The sequence below is a fragment of the Hemiscyllium ocellatum genome, chromosome 11, assembly GCF_020745735.1.
Source record: "Hemiscyllium ocellatum isolate sHemOce1 chromosome 11, sHemOce1.pat.X.cur, whole genome shotgun sequence".
In the NCBI taxonomy this organism is placed as follows: domain Eukaryota; kingdom Metazoa; phylum Chordata; class Chondrichthyes; order Orectolobiformes; family Hemiscylliidae; genus Hemiscyllium; species Hemiscyllium ocellatum.
Genome location: NC_083411.1, coordinates 66,903,015 through 66,925,572, shown reverse-complemented (window position 1 = coordinate 66,925,572; position 22,558 = coordinate 66,903,015). Strand labels below are relative to the sequence as shown.

General features: G+C 41.0%; 1 protein-coding gene across 1 annotated transcript in view; it reads left to right on the top strand.

Moving 5' to 3' along the window:
• The first annotated feature begins 13,461 nt into the window (after positions 1-13,461).
• The window catches only part of LOC132820053 (sodium- and chloride-dependent neutral and basic amino acid transporter B(0+)-like), a 60,707-nt gene continuing 51,610 nt past the window's right edge, over positions 13,462-22,558 (top strand). The window contains exons 1-3 of the mRNA XM_060831971.1: positions 13,462-13,572; positions 14,825-14,978; positions 17,993-18,124. Of these exons, the coding sequence (XP_060687954.1) occupies positions 13,462-13,572; positions 14,825-14,978; positions 17,993-18,124 (397 nt within the window). The remainder of the gene's footprint in view (positions 13,573-14,824; positions 14,979-17,992; positions 18,125-22,558) is intronic.

Sequence of the window (22,558 nt, the reverse complement as noted above, 5' to 3'; positions counted from 1 at the left end):
TCTCATTCATTCAACCTCAACCAATCCAACACTGCACCTTCGAAATGCACCAATCACTAACAGTTTCTTGAGAAATTTCTCTCTCAAAAACCTATCTTAAACTTTTACAGTGCAAAATCAAAATACCCTGGATCTCAAGCTCCAGGGAAACAAACCACAAATATTTAACCACCAACAAATAATTATGCATACAAATCAGATCGCAATGATTAAACTATAAACTCTCTATATCTCTCTCACAGACACACGCACAGGTTTGCTGCCAACAACCAAAAACTCTGCTATAAATTAATTGCTGTCAGCCAACGCCTTACTTAAACAGACCCATTGTTCATTTCCAGAAGTCTAATTATCTTACAGGCCTTATCTAAAACATTTAACAGTCTAGTGACATTATGACTATTCTCTGTTATTTTTACTTTTAATCATCCACTACCAATTTGCCGGCTTTCTAAATACATTTATCAGCACTTCTAGTAAAGCAATTTCCCCTTCTTTATTCTGCCCTATCTACCGCTAGCGTCTTACATACACCACGTGGAATTTTTGCTCCTTTTTATTCTTACTCACCCCTTACCCCACTGCGCAGTTTTCTTGCCCAATTTTCCACGTCTCCTTCAGCAGCAATTTACCCCTGGCCTTTGGATCTTGGATTGGAGAAACCCTCCGGCAGGTTGCCACACCTCTGAGTCCCCAAGGACCACTCAAAGCCAACAGAATATAGTCTGAATTCATAGCAAAAGTGCTAACTTTATTTTGTTGGGTACCCTTATTCTGTCAGTCTTTGGAGTGTCCCCGGTGGACCAAGAAGCACCTTGTAACTGCCGCCCCCTGTCCAGGTGGGTCTCTGCACGATCCTGCTCGCAGCACCAAATTTGTTGTGGAGAAAATATTGCACTCTCAGCTACTTTCCCCCCAGCCCCAACCTCCTCCCATTTATCTCTCCTTCCCGAGGCTCCCAGCCTCATTCCTGATGAAGGACTTTTGCCTGAAACGTTGTTTTTTTTCCCCTGCTCCTCGGATGCTGCCTGACCTGCTGTGCTTTTCCAGCACCAAACTCTCGACGCTGATCTCCAGCATCTGCAGTCCTCACTTTCACCCTTGATAACTGGTATAGATACGATAAGTTGAACAGCATCTTCCTATGTTGTAACACTGTATGACTTGTGCTTCTAATTGAGGTAGACAGAGTGGAACTCAACTCCTGAATTTGACAGAACCTATTTGTAAACATGATATTGAGGGTGATTCTGCTGGGGATCTGCAATAATCTTTGAAACTTGAGTGAGTGAATTAGTGAAGACTTTCTCCAGCATAATGTCTTGAGGAGATTTTAATGGATCAGGGCAACCCCCTTGTTACCCAAACTGTGAAAGATTTTTGTTTGCTGCTCCACATTCATAATGTAAGAATGTTTGTGCACTATTTTCAAACAGATAGCCTTGCAATGAGATTCAAGTACAACAGTTTCCTGTAATAATCCTGTGTCCCTTGATATATAGAAATCTATCAATTTCAGTTTTGGGTGTGCTCGACCATTGTGTTTCCATTGTTGTTTGGGTTCAAGATTTCCAAATATTCACAGCCGCTATTTTTGACTGATTAATGAAATTCGTGCACGTCACAGTCCAAAATGATCCACCCTTTAGTATAATATAGGAAACCTTCCTGCATTGACCATGTCAGTCTCGGAAAGAATTTTGTATGATGGCATTAGATCACTGCTGCCTCACAGGGGTGGCACGGTGGCTCAGTGCTTAGCACTGATGCAACACAGTGACAGGGACCTGGGTTTGATGTGGAGTTTGCACATTCTCCCCGTGTCTGCGTGGTTTTCCTCCAGATGCTCCAGATTCCTCCCACAATCCAAAGATGTGCAGGTTAGGTGAATTGGTCATGCTAAATTGCGCATAGTGTTAGATGCATTAGTCAGAGGTAAATATAGGCTAGATGAGTGGGTGTGGGTGGGTTATTCTTCAGAAGGTTGGTATGGACTTGTTGGGCTTGTTTCCATACTGTAGGGAATCTAATCTAATCTAATCGCCTCTCATTCTTCTAAACTTTATCTGCAAATTTGGAAATATGATGTTGAACCCGACTGAAGAAGACTCATAATGAACTTAAAAATGTTAGCTCTCTTTCTTCTGCATGGATGTTGCCAGGTGTGCTGAGTTTCTAGAGTGTACTGTCTGTGTTAGTTTCAGATTTCCAGGATCTGCAGTATCTTATTTTCATTTAAATCATTCCTATGGATTAATAGCTGGGGTCTAATCACTGACCCCTGTGGAACTACATTCATTGATGCTTACCAAACTAAAATTGAATCAGCTGTTCTTATACTCTTTTATGTTCATTAATCAATTCTCAATCCATGCTAATGTATCCCCCACCGCCCACCCCCACCCCCCCCCAACTCCCATGTGCCCTAATTTTTTTCACTATCTTCCAATGTGGACCCTTTTTGAAAACATTTTGAATATCTAAACCAACAATATACATTTGGATCTCACTTAATATATTATTTACATCCTTAAACACTCTCAGCTTTGTCAAAAATAATTTTTTTCTTTTCTAAATCCATGTAGACTCTACCAAATTCAATCATTATCTTCTAAGTGGGCTGGAATTGTGTCTGCTTCTAATGGATTCACATTTGTTTTTGCTGTTCTTTTCCTTTTTACACGTATATAAGAACTTTTACACTCGGCTTTTATGTTTCTCACCCGTTTAGTTTCATAGTCCATTTTCTCAATGTTTTTCTCGGTACTCTTTTGCTAAAATGCTCTGAATCTTTTATTTACTTTCTTTCTGAAACTTAACAGACATATTCCTTTGATCCAATATGATCTTAGATTTGTTTTGTTACCAATGATTGGAATGCTTTCTTTGGGGGTTCTGTGCTTTAAAATAATGTATTTTTATTGTTAATTATGAAGAGTGAAGTTGGTTAGTCCACTTTCTCCGTCATCCAGAAGCAAAATTAGCAGTGATCTCGCAGGCCTTAAAGCACCATAGATGGGCAAATATGAAACAGTGAAGAACATCCCATCCAGTGGTGATACCAGACAATCTGATTGTTATAAGAATGAAATCACACTCCTGCCTGCACCAGCTGTTTGATGGGGTGCGTGGTGTGCTATTGTGGTCAACTGAGTCTTTAACAAATTATTTGACCATTAATTATTTGCGTATGGTGAGAGAGCGATTGACTTTAGTGCTCCATGCTTTAGAGATGAGCTCACGAGTGTACAGGAATGTTGCAGGTTAGCCTACAGTTCTTTATAATATTTATCCCTACCAAAATCATATGCTGCAGTGACCTGTGGTATCCCATCATCTTTATTTGTCTTTCAGTGTTAGCCATTGTCTGTCTACTATCATATCTTTCATTTTGGGTCGTAATCCATCCGTAACCAATTTTTCTCTTCACAGTTTCATAAATTCTTTTATTTATATTTGATATCGTCATTTCTGATTGGAGTTTGAAAGTGATGTAGTTCAGTATAAGCAGCTATCATATACTGTATCATATAAATAAAATGGTTTATTGCACATGAAAGGGAAAAGAAATAGTAATTGTCATTCATTATACAAGAACTAATTGAAAGGGTCTTATTACAATTGTCAAAAATAAAGAGTCAATCTTCTTATGAGTCATCATTAAACTCTTCATTCCAGATTTGCATTGAATTGAAATTTTACTATTTGCCATGGGCAGGAATCGAACCCTGGTTCCCGGAACATATCTTGGTCTCTGGATTAACAGTGTAGCATTAATATCACTAGGTCGTTGCCTCCCCCTATAAATGATCTGTATGATGCCTAGAGTGTCTCAAGTTTACGCAAAAGACTGTATAAATGGATACCTATCTTATCTTTATTCACAGTGAAAGATAATGTCCTCAGTGTTTGAGCCTTGCTGCTAAGACATGCTGCCTCACTGAGTAGATGATTCTTTGCTGTTTTCATTGGATTCAGAGCAACCCCTTTGCCCTTGGTATGACATTAGGACAGGCCAGTACACTCTCAGACTATTCGCTTTATTATTACATTATTTCTTAGATCAACATCCATTTCAGTCCCTTCATGTTGGTCCCCTCCCCTTTCTAAAATGCAGAACTAACATCAGCATATCTGGAACCCTCAAAACGTCAGCCAATACTGTTCAGGATTTTTGTTGCAAATGCAGTGCAAATGTGATATTTGAAGTTGAATGGACTCAAGAATTTTACACTTCAATAATTAGAAACATATCCACCCAATTTAAAGTACTTGGAATTAAAGTACAGCTTATACTCATCCATAGTGTATTTCCAGAGAATTATGTATGCGCAAACAACAGCAGAAATTGCAATGCCAACTGGCAACTAGACAATGTTGATTTGTCTACCAGCTAAATCTATGTGAAGAAATGTTGTGCCTTTATTCAAAAAGGGCTGTAAAGAAAAGCCTGATAGCTATAGACCAGTAAGCCTAATGTGTGGTGGAGAAAGTGAGGTCTGCAGATGCTGGAGATCAGAGCTGAAAATGTGTTGCTGGAAACGTGCAGCAGGTCAGGCAGCATCCAAGGAACAGGAGATTCGACGTTTCGGGGATAAGCCCTTCTTCAGGTGTGGTGGGTAAGTTATTTGAGAAGGTTCTAGGGATAAGGTATACGTGCATTTAGAAAGACAGGGTCTGTTTCGGAATAGTCAGCATGGCTTTGAGAGTGGGAGATCATGCCTCACAAATTTGTTAGTGTTCTTTCATGAAGTGACCAGGAAGGTTGACGAGGGCAGGGCAGTAGACGAAGTTGATATGGACTTCATTGAAGCTCTGATAATCTTTCATGTGGTAGGCTGCTCTGGAAGGTTAGATCACAGGTAATCCAGTTGGAGCTGGCAAATTGGACACACAATTGGCTTGATGGTCAGAAGCAGAGAGTAATAGTGGAAGGATGCTTGTTGGACTGGAGGCCTGTGACGAGTGGAGTGCTTCAGAGGTTGGTGCTGGGCCCACTACTGTTGTTATCTATATCGATGATTTGGATGAGAATGTACAAAGCATGATTAGTAACTTTGCTGATGACACTAAAATAGGTGGTATAATGGACAGTGAGGAAGGTTATCATAAATTGGACCTTGATCAGTTGGGGAAGTGGGCTGAGAAATGGCAAGCGCAGTTTAATATAGACAAGTGTGTGGTCATGCATTTTTGGAAAGTCAAATCAAGGCAGGAGTTTCATGATGAATGGTAAGGCTATAATGAGTGTAGTGGAACAGAGAGATCTTGGAGTTAAGGGGTTCACAGTTCACTGAACGTGAAGTCACAGGTAGACAGAGCGGTGAAGCAGGCTTTTGGCTCACTGGCCTTCATCAGTCAGGGCATTGAGATTAGAAATTGGGAAGTTGTGTTGCAGATATACAGAGCATTTGTGAGGCCGCGCTTGGAGTATTGTGATCAGTTTTGGTCACCTTGTTATGGGAAGAATGTTATTAAACTGGAAAGAATGCAGTAGAAATTTACAAGGATTTTACTTGTACTCATTGGTCTGAGTTATAGGGAGAGCTTGGACAAGTTAGGACTTTTTTCTTTAGAGTGTCAGAGACTGGGGGAAGACCTTTAGAGGTGTATAACATCATGGGAGGCATACATAGGGTGAATGCACTCAGTCTTTTTCTCAGGGTTGGGGAATTGAGGAGCAGAGGGGATCAGTTTAAGGTTAGAGGGGAAAGAATAAAAGAGAACCTGAGGGGCAACTTTTTTATATGGAGGGTGTATGCAAATGAGATGAACTGCCAGTGGAAGTATGTATATTAACACTTAAAAGGCATTTGGACAAATACATGGATAGGAAAGGATTAGAAGGATAAGGGCCAAGTTCAGGGAAATGGGATTAGCATAGACTGATTTTTGAGAAGATTTGGAGCTCAGGTTGTGTTTCAGGTTGTAAGTTTGCTTGCTGATTTGTTTTCAGATGTTTCATCATCATGCCAGATAATATCATCAGTGAGCTTCTGTTGAAGCGCTGGTGTTCTGTCCTGCTTTCTATTTGTGTGTCTTGGTCTGTTTTGGAGGATGATATCACTTCCGGTTCTTTTTCTGAGAGGTTGGTAAATGGAGTCCAAATTGATGTATTTGCTGATGGAGTTTCGGTTTGAATGCCAGGCCTTTAGGAATCCCCCTGGGTGTCTTTGTTTAGCCTATCCCAGGATGGATGTGATGTCCCAGTTGAAATGGTGTCCCTTTTCATCTGTGTGTAAGGATACTAGTGATAGTTGGTCATGTCTTTTGATGGCTACTTGGTGCTTGTATATCCCAGTGGCTAGTTTCCTGCCCATCTGTCCGATGTAATGTTTGTTGCAGTCCTTGCAGGGTATTTTGTAGCCATTTTGCCATTTTGGTCGGCATGGAGCAGTTTGGGCCAAAGGGCCTGTCTCCATAGTTTCAAATCTAATCTCATGCTTCTTGATCAGCGTTAAGGTGTGAGCATAAATATTGTTATATTTGCAGTTTTGACAGCATTTCATATACCTGCATCCTCGCCTACAGTCTGTACTACCTGTTTGCATTCTTCTAATCACCACTGCAGTGGGGAGACTACTTAAGTTGGGTGGGGAGCAGATGATACAGCAGGACTTCCAAAGGTACAGTGCTTAATTCTTTTGGGTAAAGTATTGACACTGATTGCTCTGAGAGAAATGGGCAATAGTTTTGTGACTGTACAGCAGAACATTGTGCATAGATTCAGCTGCAAGAATATTATTAATGAGTCACTGGACTTCCAAGGATAATCAATGAAAACTTTTTTTGCACTTAGGATAAGCTTTAATGAAAATAATAATTTCTGTTGCAGGGAATTTAGTACACTTTGGGTTGTAAATATACATTATATCAGAACAGGCAATTGTAAATTGTTTGAATTATGACCTGAATTTCAACATTTCCGTTCAGTGGGTTAAAATTGCTGACTAATAATGTTCTGACAGCAGTCTTCAGGCAAGGAATTGTACTGCGAATTTGTCTGAGCCCAGTTGAGTTGAGATGCAAGCTTTATGCTGTCTGCTCATCAACGTGGTTGTCAGGATCACATGCAGTTGATGACACAGTAACAGACTATTTGGCAATTGAAATTCTGCAATTCAGCAGGGGAGAGAGAGCTGTACTAGAGACGTATAAGTGTTGGGTGGTCTGATATTTGTTCCCCTCATGCAAAGATGGCATTTTTTGCTCTTGAATAGAAGGCTGGCCTGCACCTTCTGACGGACACTGCTCTGTGGTGGCACTGTACAGCTGTGATGGTCACGGGCAACACATGATTGGCTGACTATGCCTAGTTGGAGTCAAAAAGTATGGGGTTGGAAAAGCACAGCAGGTCAGTCAGCATCTGAAGAACAGGAGAGCCAATGTTTCGGGCATAAGCTCTTCATTTAAATCATTATTCCTACTCCTTGAATGCTGCCTGACCTGCTGTGCTTTTCCAATACTACACTTTTTGACTATGACTCTCCAGCGTATGTAGTCCTCATTTTCGTCGAAGCCCTGTTGGGACAGTTGAAGAAGGGTCTGTGAAAGAACAAAAGTTCTGCATATACCATTTAATAATTCATTCCTGAGGCACTTTCTAATTGTGGTAGCAAAACTCCAGAATACCAGTAGAGTCAACTCTTACCAGAATTAGCTACTAACACAAAAAGCTACTTCTTGCCTTCAGAGCAGCTGCATTCTCCTGTCTCTGTCTCTCTCTTTGTCTCTCTCTCTGTCTCTCTCTGGTCTCTCTCTCTCTGTCTCTGTCCCTCCATATCAAAATAACTCTTTTCTGTGTCAGGTTGTCAAAACCGTCATTTGATTTTGTCAGTTTTGAGTTTGACTTTGTTTTTCATGATGTCCCAGTTTCTGAGCAGAGCCATAGTCCTCCCACTACCTGTAACTGTGTTACTGTTATGATAGATCCAGCATTTTGCCCACTAAGTTAACAGGTTTATGCTTCTATATTTTCTTCTGAAATGGCAGGACTATGTTTGTTAATTTACAAAATTTTGTCAAATCTCAATTTCACCTCTCTGCATCTGATAGGCACATTTTTATTTCATCTAATTGCTTTAGCTTTATATTCCCATGGAAACATTTACATTCATGTCTCTCTTGCCGAATCTTCTTGTCATTTTTCTTTCCTTATCCTTTACTGAACTCTACCATGCCCCAAGCTCAGCTCACTACCTTTTAGAGTCACGCAGTCATAGAGATGTACAGCATGGAAACTGACCCTTTGGTTCAACTCGTCCATGCTGACCAGATATCCCAACCCAATTCAAGTCCTACCTGCCAGCACCCAGCCCATATCCCTCTAAACCCTTCCTATTAATATACCCATCCAGATGCCTTTTTAAATGTTACAATTGTACCAGCCTCCACCACTTCCGCTGGCAGCTCATTCCATATACATACCACCCTCTGTGTAAAAGGTTTCCCCTTAGGTCTCTTTTACATCTTTCTCCTCTCATCCTAAACCTATGACCTCTAGTTCTAGATTCCCCATCCCAAGGAAAAGACTTTGTCTATTTATCCTATTCATACCCCTCATGATTTTATAAACCTCTATAAGGTAACCCCTCAGCCTCCATCGCTTCAGGGAAAACAGCTCCAGCTTGTTCAGCCTCTCCCTATAGCTCAAATCCTTCAACCCTGGCAACATCCTTGTAAATCTTTTCTAAACTCTTTCAAGTTTCACAACATCTTTCTGATAGAAAGGAGACCAGAATTGCAAGCAATATTCCAACAGTGGCTTGACCAATGTCCTGTACAGCCGCAACATGACCTCCCAACTTCTGTACTCCATACTCTGACCAATAAAGGAAAGCATACCAAATGCCTCCTTCACTATCCTATCTACCTGCGACTCCACTTTCAAGGAGCTATGAACCTGCACTCCAAGGTCTCTTTGTTCAGCAAAACTCCGTAGGACCTTACCGTTGAATGTATAATTCCTGCTAAGGTTTGCTTTCCCAAAATGTAGCACCTCACATTTATCTAAATTAAACCCCATCTGCCACTTCTTAGCCCATTGGCCCATCTGATCATGATCCCATTGTAATCTGAGGTAACCTTCTTTGCTGTCCACTACATCTCCAATTTTGGTGTCATCTGCAAACTTACTAACTATACCTCTTATTCTCCCATTCAAATCACCACATAAATGATGAAAAGTAGTGGACCCACCACCGATCCTTCTGGCACAAGACCTCCAGTCTGAAAAACAACCCTCCACCAACACCCTCTATCTTCTACCTTTGAGCCAGGTCTGTATCCAGTTGCCTAGTTCTCCCTGTATTCCATGAGATCTAACCAGTCTCCCATGGGGAACCTTGTCGAACGCCTTACTGAAGTCCATATAGATCACATCCCCCACTCTGCCCTCATCAATCCTCTTTGTTACTTCTTCAAAAACTCAAATCAAATTGGTGAGACATGATTTCCCACGCACAAAGCCATGTTGACTATCCCGAATCAGTCCTTGCCTTTCCAAATACATGTGCATCCTGTCCCTCAGGATTCCCTCCAACAACTTGCCCACCACTGATATCAGGCTCACTGATCTATAGTTCCCTGGCTTGTCCTTACCACCCTTCTTAAACAGTGGCACAATGTTAGCCAACCTCCAATCTTCCGGCACTTCACCTGTGACTATTGATGTTATCTCAGTAAGAGGCCCAGTAATTCCCTAACTGGGTTTACCAAATAGAGGGAAGAAACAGAAGAAAATTGGCAAAACTGCATTTGCTATTTATGGGATGATGTGATGCCGATGAGGTTTGTGCACACAGATCATCTGAGCTCAGAGGTTCATTCAATAATCTCTTTTTCTGTGTGGGTTTTATTAACAATGAGTGTAAGTTCTTCAACAGTTAGCCTTCACTGGATATACGTTGAAGTCCTGTAGTATACTCTTGTCCACGTTCTTGCCAATCCCAATATCTGCGATAAATCAACAGATATTGAATCATGCTTAACTGAAGTAAATGATCCTTTAAAAACATGTTCCACATTTTCCAGATCCATTCTGTAATCTCACTTTGAATTATAGATATTTTGAAATTGTTAATGCAGCATGGCTGAAAACAAACAATGAAACTAGTCTAAATGGATCAGAAATCACTATTCCTTACCAAGGCCCGAGTGAGCAATACTGGGAGTAAGTCATAGTCATAGAGTCATAGAGATGTACAGCATGGAAACAGACCTTCGGTCCAACCCGTCCATGCCGACCAGATATTCCAACCCAATCTAGTCCCACCTAGCAGCACCCGGCCCATATCCCTCCAAACCCTTTCTATTCACATACCCATCCAAATGCCTCTTAAATGTTGCAATTGTACCAGCTTCCACCATATCCTCTGGCAGCTCATTCCATACACATACCACATCTCTGCGTGAAAAAGTTGCCCCTTGGGTCTCTTTTATATCTTTCCCCTCTCACCGTAAACCTCTGTCCACTAGTTCTGGACTCCCCAACCCCGAGGAAAAGACTTTGTCTATTTATCCTATCCGTGCCCCTCATAATTTTGTAAATCTCTATAAGGTCACCCCTCAGCCTCTGACACTCCAGGGAAAACAGCCCCAGCCTGTTCAGCCTGTCCTTGTAGCTCAGATCCTCCAACCCTGGCAATATCCTTATAAATCTTTTCTGAACCCTTTCAAGTTTCACAACATCTTTCTGATAGGAAGGAGACCAGAATTGCACGCAATATTCCAACACTGGCCTAACCAATGAGATGTAAAGCCGCAACATGACCTCTCAACTCTTGTACTCAATACTCTGACCAATAAAGGAAAGAATACCCAAGTGCCTTCTTCACTATCCTACCTACCTGCGATTCCACTTTCAAGGAGCTATGAACCTGCACTCAAGGTCTCTTTGTTCAGCAACACTCCCTAGGTCCTTACCATTAAGTGTATAGGTCCTGCTAAGATTTGCTTTCCCAAAATGCAGCACCTCTCATTTGTTAGAATTAAACTCCACCTGCCACTTCTCAGCCCATTGGCCCAACTGGTCCAGATCCTGTTGTAATCTGAGGTAACCCTCTTCGCTGTCCATTACACCTCCAATTTCGGTGTCATCTGCAAACTTACTAACTGTACCTCTTATGCTCGCATCCAAATCATTTATGTAAATGACAAAAAGTAGAGGGCCCAGCATTGGTCCTTGTGGCACTCCACTGGTCACAGGCCTCCAGTCTGAGAGCAACACCTATAAGCTTCATAGCTGGGTCAGTTACCCCTCTTGGGATGGTTGATTGGTAAATGAAAGAGAAGCTGTTTGATTTTGATTTGAGGTACTACATTATTCTCCTCTTGCATACCAACAGGGGCTCCTGCTTTAGTTTGTAATTCCATGGTTTCCAAAACAGTAGCTTTCCTTTAACAGGAATTTAAACAGTGTAAACCTTATCAAACAAATATTTATTTTCTTGTATATTCTGGTTTCAAGACTGATCTCCCTCTCTGTGTTATCAATTGAATATAGTATTGTGTTTATCCCATAGTCCTGGTAAATGAATTAGGGAAATTGGGAGTAACACTATGTTTAATGATATGAAGGAGCTGAATTCACTGGGAGACTCAGTGACTAACTCAGGTAGTTTTAACAATGCTGTGTCAGGCTGTCAATGAAGCACTGAGCTGAAAATGTGTTGCTGGAAAAGAACAGCAGGTCAGGCAGCATCCAAGGAGCAGTGAATCGACGTTTCGGGCATGAGCACAATGTCAATGAGCACTGTGTTAATGAAGCACGATCAGGAACTCCTTCAAACCAAATCAGCTCACAAGGGTATCACATCAGCATTGACTGTTTAACAAAACTTACTTCCAGCTACCTCAAATAAAAACTCATATCCTTTCAACTCTTCACCTCCTAAGAAATTACCCTTTGGTAAAATTAAGGTTGTGGAGGACATGTAAATAACTATGATGGCGGACACCGTTTCTAGTCCACAGCATTGTACTTGATCAATCTAGGCATCTTTGTCAGTAGTCCTATTGTGATGGTATTGTGCCTTTAAGAGTGATGTATTCTCTGCTGTTTCTCTTACAGAGAGGTGTTGCCACAGTGGTGTCAGGCTGTCTGTTGCAGGCAGGCAGTTGGTAAATAGTTTGACGATTTTTTTTAGGTGACAAAAGAAACCTGAGTGGATAGAGTCAGGGTTAACACAGACCCAGTAAAGTTTTAGTTTTTCTTTTAGTTTGTGAGATGGTTTCTTCTGCTGCTAAGCTAACAGCTTGTATTCTCTGACGTTAGAATCTTAGGTGAAAGGTTTCCCTGAGAAATAAAATGAGGCAGATTATTCCTTCCATTATCTTGTTCTGCTGGACTGGAGAGAGGTAACATATGAGAGCCTTAACCATTTTACTAAATTGCCTTGTCAAGAGTGTTTATGGGATGCTTCCTATATTGGAACAGGTGATAATTAGTCCTGAGGTCAAACATTATCTTGTTAAGTATTTCGATAGAGTTAAAGATATGCCAATTTGTTTTGGATTTTAATTGTCATAAGAATAAAGTTTGTTTTGATTAAAGCCTAGTTGGCGACCAATCATGTCAAATTTATAACATAAGGATGAGATGTGGGCTGTGTATTACTAAAGAATTCAATGGACTTTTATTATAGCTCCTCATATGTACACACATACAGTACAATCTCTGCAATTGTGTGTTTCGACTCAAGCTCAGCAATTCAAATGTCATGCTGGAAGAGGACCAAACTTAGTAAGACAAAGAGTGAGAACTTTATACGATTAGGTCACGAGGCATGATATATTGCTGGCATCATGACCATATTCAATAATAATATATCACACATTGATGTTGAGATATAATAGCATGTTACCCTTTTTCCAAAGATAAGAAACCTCAGACTGGTATATGGAACTGCTTTATACAGGTAACTGTTGTCCATTTAATAATTATAGAAATAGTGTTAACAATATTAATAATTGAAACTTCCATCAAATTTAGAACGCTGCTCCTTTGACAGGTACCTGATGAATAAGTGACACTTTGAAAGCCAGTGCTTCCAAGTATAACCTGGTGTGGTGTGAATTTTAACTTTGTCCACCCAAGTTCAACACCGGCAGCTTCAAATAATATTTTAGTGAATGCATGGAGGGTTTGGCTTTGCCTTGTTTTCTGATTTGTACAGCTGTAATGTACTGTCCCCTTTAAAAATTCACCTATAGTCAAAACTGTAAATGCACTTTGATACTGAATGCTCGGACAATGATGTCCACAACAGCCAATTGGAATACTGAATCCAAGAATAGCTTAAATATTCTGGGATCTTAGATAAATCCATAACCTGTGTAAGCAGAGTTGCACATACTTAAAATCACATGTGGAAGAGTTGCTGTACTTTGCACTGCACTTAGACTCTGTTTCAGAATTCTGTCACTTCTTTAACCATAGTACTATAACACTCTTCTTCAAGCATGCCATCAGTAACAGAAGAATCTTTCAGCAGTGACCAAATTGACAAAAGAAAATTTGCTTTATCTGGGTTCTCACAGACTCACCATCAAACACGTGCTCCAAAGCATATGGTGAGTATCTATCAAAACATTAGACAGTAGTCTCAAGTAAAACCCTGAGAGGTATGGATAATTTGGGGATTTTAGTTGTTGTGAATTGCAGAGCTTCTTTGAGGGTTCAGTTCACCAACTGATTCCTGGCAAATGGGGAACAGTTACGTTGTTTATTTGCTGGGTGGAAACGTATCATTTGCTTTGGTTCCAGGTGGAGAAAGCCAAATGAGCTATCATCCACTCCAAACCCATTGCGTCCCACGTTTGCCTAAACTATTCATCCTCACACCCTCCTTTCTGTAAGGACTCCATCCCATTCTCCAAGTTACTCTGACTCTGGTGCATCGATTCTGATACTTCCACTTTGATGCATGGGCATCTCAGAATTGTTCACCCTTTGCCTCTGGTGCAGCTGGGGTTAACAGAGCACTTAGCCATGTTTGACCCATTTCCCATAATTCTAGTCTGTTGTATTCGTTGTTCACAATGCGATCTCCTTTACACTGGGAGAGAGAAGTCGCAGAGTGCGTATCCATCTACACTCTGTAAAGTGACCCTGAGCTTCTAGTTACCTGCCAATTCAACACACTAACATGTTCCCTGGCCAAGATCTCTGTCTCGGACTTGCTGCTGTGCTCCAGCAAGACTAAGTATAAGCTGGAAGACCAGTATCTTGTTTTCTGCTTGGGAAATTCACAGTCATCAAGATCAATATCGAGTTCAGTGATTTTAGGGCCACGGCACCTTTTTCAGGCCAAGTTGTCCCCATTGTCCTACCAGGCCATAAGACTCTCTAAGTTGTTAGAGAGAGGTGGTGCTAAAAGCTGAAGGTCATCAAACCTAAGGCGAGGGGAGAGGTTGAGAAGGGGAGTCCAATATTGTAACCTAAGACAGGAGCTGAATTCATGCTGTTGGCATCACATGCATTGCAAACCAGCCATCCAGCCAACTGAGCTAGCAATGTCCTTTATCTACTCTAGGCCTGGTCACAACATGGCTGCTTTCAGCCAAGTCATCCCATTTGCACTTTCTCATGGTCTCCATCATTAGCAGTTTTCCCTTTCCCTGCCATACTATCAACCATTCCTTTGTCTAACTTACTTTCTGTCCCTCCTGAGCTCAGTCAGCTAACTCTATTATCAGCATTTATATAGTTTGTTCCTCTGAAGAAGGGTCACTGGATTTGAAATGTTAATTCTGCTTTCTCTCCGCACCTGCTGAGTTTATCCAACAATTTTTTAAAATCAGCCATCACCTCTCTTTTCCTCAGGTTGCCACTAATAATCCTGTGAGTGAAGGTGATGAGAATGTGGAGCGAGGTAACTGGACCTCAAAGACTGACTACCTGCTCTCAGTGATTGGTTCTGCAGTTGGTCTGGGCAATGTCTGGAGATTCCCGTATTTGGCTTACAGAAACGGCGGAGGTATTGTCATGAAATCCAAAATACAGGGAAGATAAAAAATTTAAGAGAACAATTAAATGGCGTAAAAAGGTCGCATTAAATGAACCAACTAGCAATTTAGCCTGCAATCACCATTGGTTATGCCATCCACCCTTACTCCATACAAGGACGTGATTAAGTTTCAATTATAAAGACAGTGTCTGCAATGTAACACAAATCTGTAATCACTGATAGGCACTACAAGAATAACTAACCTTTGTGACAAGATGGAAGCTGATGCTGACTTAAAGATGTCCAATTGGTGATTGGTAGTTTACTTCACTGTTTCAGTGCTGTCAGTTGTGATTTCTTTTGGAGACTGTGGAGAGCACAGAGGAGAACAGAGCACAGCATCTCAGAAAGGGTTCCAATTTCAAGCATTTTGTTCAGGGATGACAGTTTAGTGGACATCAATTGTCAGTGATTCTTGCAATATGTTGGGTCACTAACTTGGACAATATGAATTCTAGGAACCATCTCATTATGCATCTGTTAGCACTCAGTAGCACCCAGATGAATTACTTGTTGTGATTTATTGTTGCTTATGTTGTAGTGCTGCTAATGTTGCTTCACACTGGCAAGGGCTCAAGTACCTTCTTCAGGCGTGTATCAAGTGAGAAAAACAACATTGTGTGTTACAAGTAATATTCTGCTGCACTGATTCTTAAATCTCTGTGTAATGATCCACCTATATTCAGCATATTGTGTTAAAACTCTGATAGGGCTCCTTACACTTGACACAGCTAGACTCACTGCCTTCTTGAACCTTGCAGTATATTTTCTTACCCACCTACCTCCCCCATCCCACACACTCACTTGCCTACCATCCTACCCGCTCACCTTATACACTTGTTTTCTGAGAATTTGGGACATTTAAGCCTTCACTTACTAGAATATGGCAGCTCGTGCTGTAAAAAGGGGAATAACTTGGTTCCTCCCAATGGCTCTGTATTCAGGATTCAGATGGATTAAAGATACACTGCATATTTCTCCATTGTGGAACTTTTGTGCGACAGCACATAGATACAGGATAAAAATGTAATTGTGACAACAAATAACTGCCATTAATTCTATCGCTGTCTCAGAGATTCTGCCAGATCTGTTGAATATTTCTTACATTTTCTACTTTTTAGTTCAGATTTCCAGCATCCATTGAATTTTCCTTTTCTTACTTTGCAGTCTGTATCACATCCTATTAAAATCAGCCCCTCCTAAGTTGAGAATTTTCTTGGTTGTTTCATGTTTGTCGTTATCTTGTTGAACTTGTGTATTATGATCATTATTAAATAGCTGTACACACCTCGTTTGGCAGCTAACTATTGCTCATTATTATTTCTAAATCTGAATTCTTTGTAACAAAAGCAGAAATTGCTGGAGAAACTCAAATCTGATAAAACTATGAAGAGGAAAAGCGCAGTTAACATTTTGGGTCCAGTGACCCATCTTAGGAACTGTTTTAACAGCTAATTTGAGAGGATCATTGAGTTTCCACATAATCAAACATATTGTGGCTTTGTGAAGCACAAATGTACTGTGTCCTATTGAGATGATAGTATTTGATCTTCCACCACTGCTGCTGAACCAGCGATCTTCCTGATGCCTCTCAGGCAGCCAGCCCATACTACTGCTGCCCATGTCAAAGAATCATGATAGTGCCATTTGCCCATCAAATCTGCAGCAACCCTATGAAGAGCATCCCACCCAATACCCTATCCATGGTAAGCCTGCATTTATCATAGCTACCCACTTAACTTGCACATTCTTGTCCATGATGGGCAATTTGGCATGGCCAATCCACCTCACCCTGCACATTTTTGGACTGTGGGAGGAAATTGGAGCAACTGGAGGAAATACACACACTCACCGAGAGAATGTGTAAAGTCTGCACACAGTCATCAGAGGGGGAATCGGATCGTGAGGTATTGTGAGGCAACAGTGCTGTCCCAGTTTGAAGCCAGACCCTCAAATCGTGTAGGCCCTCAGTGAACATAGACTTCCCCACCTTAACACACACCAATCATTCACCAGCATCACACTCATTTCGCTTTCTCATCAGGAAGTTCCTGCACCAACAATTAATAAAAGCCACCAACCAAAAGCCTTCACAAGCATGCTTTACCCTTCACCCTCATGTGCAAGCTTTTACTGCCTACCTTCACATACTGCCACCCAGGCTAATGTTACATTGCTACGCCAGTAACTGAAGATTGACTGGTGCAAATTGCTGACTCTCATAGCATGAAACTACAGTTGGCCATGTAAGGTTGAAGAGTTCAGTGGTTTAAAGCTGAGTTGTGAAGGTTTTTGATGATGGCTTTTATTAATTGATGTTGGTGCAAGGACTTCCGGATGACAGAGTGAAATGAGTGTGATGCTGGTGAATGATTGGTGTTTGTTAGGGTGGGGAAGTCTGTGAGGCTATCCCCCAATGAACACAATTTCTCTATTCTCTTATACAGGGGGTCAATGTCACCTCCTCCCTATCACCTCCTCTTTCCAGTTTCTGTCCCTTTCTCTTCCCAAGGCAGGAAACAGTGCACAGAGGTAATATTTGGATTCTCCAACGGCCAGGACAAAATGGAGAATGTGGTGCATCACCCCAAGTGTGGTCAGTCTCTCTTGCACCCCTGTAAAGATTGCCCTGTTTGCAAGTAGCCTTGTCTTATGGTGTCACACTGTTTTGTTACATTCACAATTCTTCTCCCTGGTCCATAAACATGACAGAAACCGCTCTCCTGAGGGGAAATGGAATCAATGTAAGAAGTATCAGGCAGTAACACATTGTATTTTCACTCCAAGGTCCAACCTTATAATAAAACCCTTTCCAATCCCTTGACTGTTGCAATTGCACATTTTCTTAGCTGCGAAGTACAATTAATGAGGGTAAAAAAAGTAACAGTCACTGGATGTTGATTGTATCTGTTTTGTATTCCGATGAAACCTGGTGACATTAACATTTAGGCAATGGTTTACTTTCCCTTTTCTATATTTTGCAGGTGCTTTCCTTATTCCCTACATTTTGATGCTGGCAGTCGCTGGGATGCCAATGCTTTTCTTGGAAACTTCCTTTGGGCAGTTTGCCAGCCTCGGACCAGTTGCAGTTTGGAAAGCCGTGCCCATGTTACAGGGTTAGTGTTCACTTGATTTGGCAACAGTTTAAATGAGCAATTGTGTTTTATACTCCTGAATATACTCGCTATATTTCCTTCACCAGCTGCTGGTGTCAGCTAGCCTTGCAGAAATAGTGTTCACAGTCAGCACAATAAGTGGAATGTCCCCTTTCAATGGCTCATTCACTTTCAGAAAGGGTGATAGAAGCAGGAACCACTGCAACATTTAAAAACTATTTAGATGATCACTTGAAACACCTTCGCATATAAGGTTAAGTACTGGGAAATGGGATTAGAGTAGATCAGTTCTTGGTAACTGGTACAGATACGATAGGTTGAAGAACATCTTCCTGTGCTGTAACACTGTATGACTCTCATTGAGATAGAACGAATGGAACTGCTAGAGAGAGAATTTTCGTGACTCCTGAAATTGTTAGAACTGTTTATAAACATGACATTGTGGGTGATTCTGCTGGGATCTGCAATAACTTCTAAAACCAGAGTGAGTGTATTAGTGATATTAGTGAAGACCTTCTCTAGTACAATCATCTTACGGAGATTTTAAAGGATCAGGGGAATCCTCTTGATGTTCAAATTAGTGAAAGACCTTTTTATGCTGCTCCATGTTCATAATGTAAAGGTGTTTGCAACCTCTTTTCAAACAGATAACCTCGCAAAGAGCTGCGATATAACCCTCACGATTAGGCTATAACATGTTGAGAAGAATGAAGAGAAAAACCTTGTCACATTTTGAACAAACTCTGCTGTTCAGTGAGATCAAGTTTCTACTACAGTAATCCCATGTCCTTTGATATCTAGAAATCTATCGATCTAGTCTTGAGAATGCTCAGCTATTGGATTTCCATTGTCCTCTGGGGCAAAGGTTTCCAAATATTCCCTGCCCATTTTTTTTGTTTTGGTTGATTGATGAAATTCTAACTCCTCACAGTCCAAAACAACCCACCCTTTATTCTAATGTAGGAAGCTTCCTTCCTGAAATGACCATGTCCGGACATATTGCAATCGATCACCTCTCATTCTTCTAGACTACGTCAGTGAACTTGGAAATATAATGTTAAATCCCCACTAAAGCAGAGCCCTATTGGACTTGAAATATTAACTCTGGGTTCTCTATCCACACACGTGGACATCCACACATGTCCAGCATTCTATGTTTGTTTCACATTCCCAGCATATTTTATTATATTCCAAATCATTCCTACAGATTGTAAATTGCTGGCGCCCAAACACTGATTCCTGTGGAACCACACTAATTGAAGCTGGCCAAACGAAAAGTGAACCATTAGCTCCTACACTGTTTTGTGTCCGTTAATCTGTTCTCAATCCATGCTTAAAAGATCTCCCCACACCCACGTGCTCCAAATTTATTTATTACCTTGCAGTGTGGAACCTTATTGAAAACATTCTGAATATCCAGAGGTTCTCCCACATACGTTGTTATTTATATCCTTAAACTCTGACAGGTTTGTCAAGAATGAGTGCCCTTTCATTAATCCGTGTGGACTTTGCCAAATTGGATCATTATTTTCTAAGTGGGCTGGAATTGCATCTTCTTGTAATGGATCCAGACTTGATTTTGCTATTTTTTTCCATTTTACACATCTACAAAAAGTTTTACAGACTGCTTTTATATTTTGCACTCATTTAGTTTCATATTCTCTTTTCCCTTTCTTAATTTGTTTCTTGGTTCTCTTTTGCTAAAATGCTCTGAACGTTTTATTGACTTTCTTTTCAAATCTTTACAGACGTCTTCTTTTGATCTAGTATGATCTTTAATTTGTTTTGTTACCAACTAATGGAAGACTTGGTGGGTTTCTGTGCTTTTAAACCATGTATTTTACTGTGAAATATGGAGAGTGAACTTGGCTAGATCCCACCTCCTCCAGAAGCAAAATCAGCAGTGAGCTCATAGGCCATAGCAAGCCTTAAAGCACTATAAATGGGTAAATATGAAACAGTGAAGAACATCCCACCCAGTGGCGATACTAGCCAATCTGATTAGTTTGAAGCTATGGCAAATGTGATATTACTACAGAAACCCACCAAGTCTTCTATCTCTAGTGATGGCTGCAGGGACTGCAAACAGATCCACACAAAAGTGCTGATTTCAGAGTGAGGGGATGGGGGGAGCCTATGAAGGATCGTTGTCACATCTTCTCAGGGCAAAAGGCACTCAAACAACAAAGAAAATTTACAGCCCAGGAACAGGCCCTTTGGCCCTCCAAGCTTGAGCTGATCCAAATCCACTGTCTAAACCTATCGTCCAGTTCCTAAGGATCTGTATCTCTCTGCTCCCCACCTACTCATGTATCTGTCCAGATGCACCTTAAATGAATTTACCATGCCTGCCTCTACTATCTCTGCTGGCAACACGTTCCAGACACCTATCATCCTCTGTATAAAGTACTTTCTGTGTGGATCCCCCTTGAACTTTTCACCTCTCACCTTGAATGTGTTACCTCTCATTACTGAATCCCTCACCCTGAGAAAAAAAGCTTCTCTCTATCCACCCTATCTATAACCATCATGATTTTGTAGAACTCAATCGTACAATTTTAACGTGACCTGCCAGCTCTTATACTCAAACCCTGTCCAATGAAGGCAAGCATACCATAAGCCGCCTTAACCACTCTATCCATCTGTGCAGCCACCTTCAGAGTACAATGGACCTGAACTCCCAGATCTCTATTTACAGTATTGTTCGCTCTAGAATTAGACTTCCCAAAATGCATCACCTCACACTTCGCTGGATTGAACTTTATCTGCCACTTCTCCGCCCAACTCTCCAGTTTATCTATATTCTCCTGTATTCTTTGACAGTTCCTCTGCTTTCTGCTACTCCACCAATCTTAGTGTTATCTGCAAACTTACTGATCAGGCCAACAATGCCCTCTTCCAGATCATTAATGTATATCACAAATAAATGGTACCAGCACTGATCCCTGTGGAACACCACTGGTTACCTTTCTCCATTTCGAGAAACTCCCTTCAACTACTACTGTCTCCTGTTGCTCAACCAGTTCTTTATCCACCTAGCTAGAACACCCTGCACACTATGTGACTTCACTGTCTCCATTAGTTTTCCATGGGGAACCTTATCAAATGCCATACTAAAGTCCATGTATATGGCATCTACAGCCCTTCCTTCATCTATCAACTTGGTCACTTCCTCAAAGAACTCTCTTACGTTGGTAAGGTATAACCTCCCCTGCACAAAACCTATCACTGATAAGCCCATTCTTTTCCAAATATAAATAGATTTTATCCTTCAGTATCTTCTCCAGAAACTTTCCTACCACTGACGTCAGGCTCACTGATCTGGAGTTACCTGGAATATCCCTACTACCCTTCTTGTACAGGGGGACAACATTAGCAACCCTCCAGTCTTCCAGCACTTCACCTGTGTTTAAGGATGCTACAAAGATATCTGTTAGGGCCCCAGCTATTTCCCCTCTCTCCTCCCTCAGCAACCTGGGATAGATCCCATCCGGTCCTGGGGATTTGTCCACCTTAATATCTTTAGCCTACCCAACGCATCTTCCCTCCTAATGTCAACTTGATCCAGAGTGAACAAACTTCTATCTCTAATCTCAACATTCATCATATCCCTCTCCTCATCCTTCCTTGCTGTTTTAGACATTGTTACACAAAAAGAATCACACTCCTCCCTGCCGCAACTGTTTGATGGGGTGTACAGTGTAATATTGTGGCTAATTGTGTCTTTCAGAAACCATTTGACTGGTAATTATTTGCATATGGTGAGAGAGCTACTGACTTTAGCACTCACAAATGCTCTGTGCTTTGGGAATGAGCTTAGGGAGTGTGCAGGAATGTTGTGGATTAGGCTACAATCCTTTATCACATTAAGCCCACCAAAACCATATGCTGCAGTGACCTGTGGTATCCCATCATCTTTATTTGTCTTTCAGTGTTAATCATTGACTATCTACTATCATACCTTTCATTTTGGGTCGTAATCTACCCATAGCCAATTTTTCACTTCACAGTTTCATAAATTCCTTTTGTTTATTTTTAATGTCATCATTTCTGATTGAGCTACATCATTTTCAAACTCAACGTAAGCTGCTATTATTACTCTATCTTATAAATAGACTGGTCTGTTGCACACAAAAAGGAAAAGAAACAGTACCTATTGTCCATTATCCAAGAACCAATTGAAATGATATTATTACAACTGTCAAAAATAAAGCATCAATCTTCGTATGAGTCATCATTAAACTCTTCACTCCAGAATTGTATTAAATTCAAATTTTACCATTTGCCCTGGCAAGAATTGAACCCTGGTTTCCAGAACATTATCTTGTTTTCTGAAATAATAGTTCAACGATAATACCACGAGCCATTGCCTCCTCCTATTGATTATCTGAAAGGTGCTTAGAGATGTACCAGGTTTGTGTGAAAGGCTACATA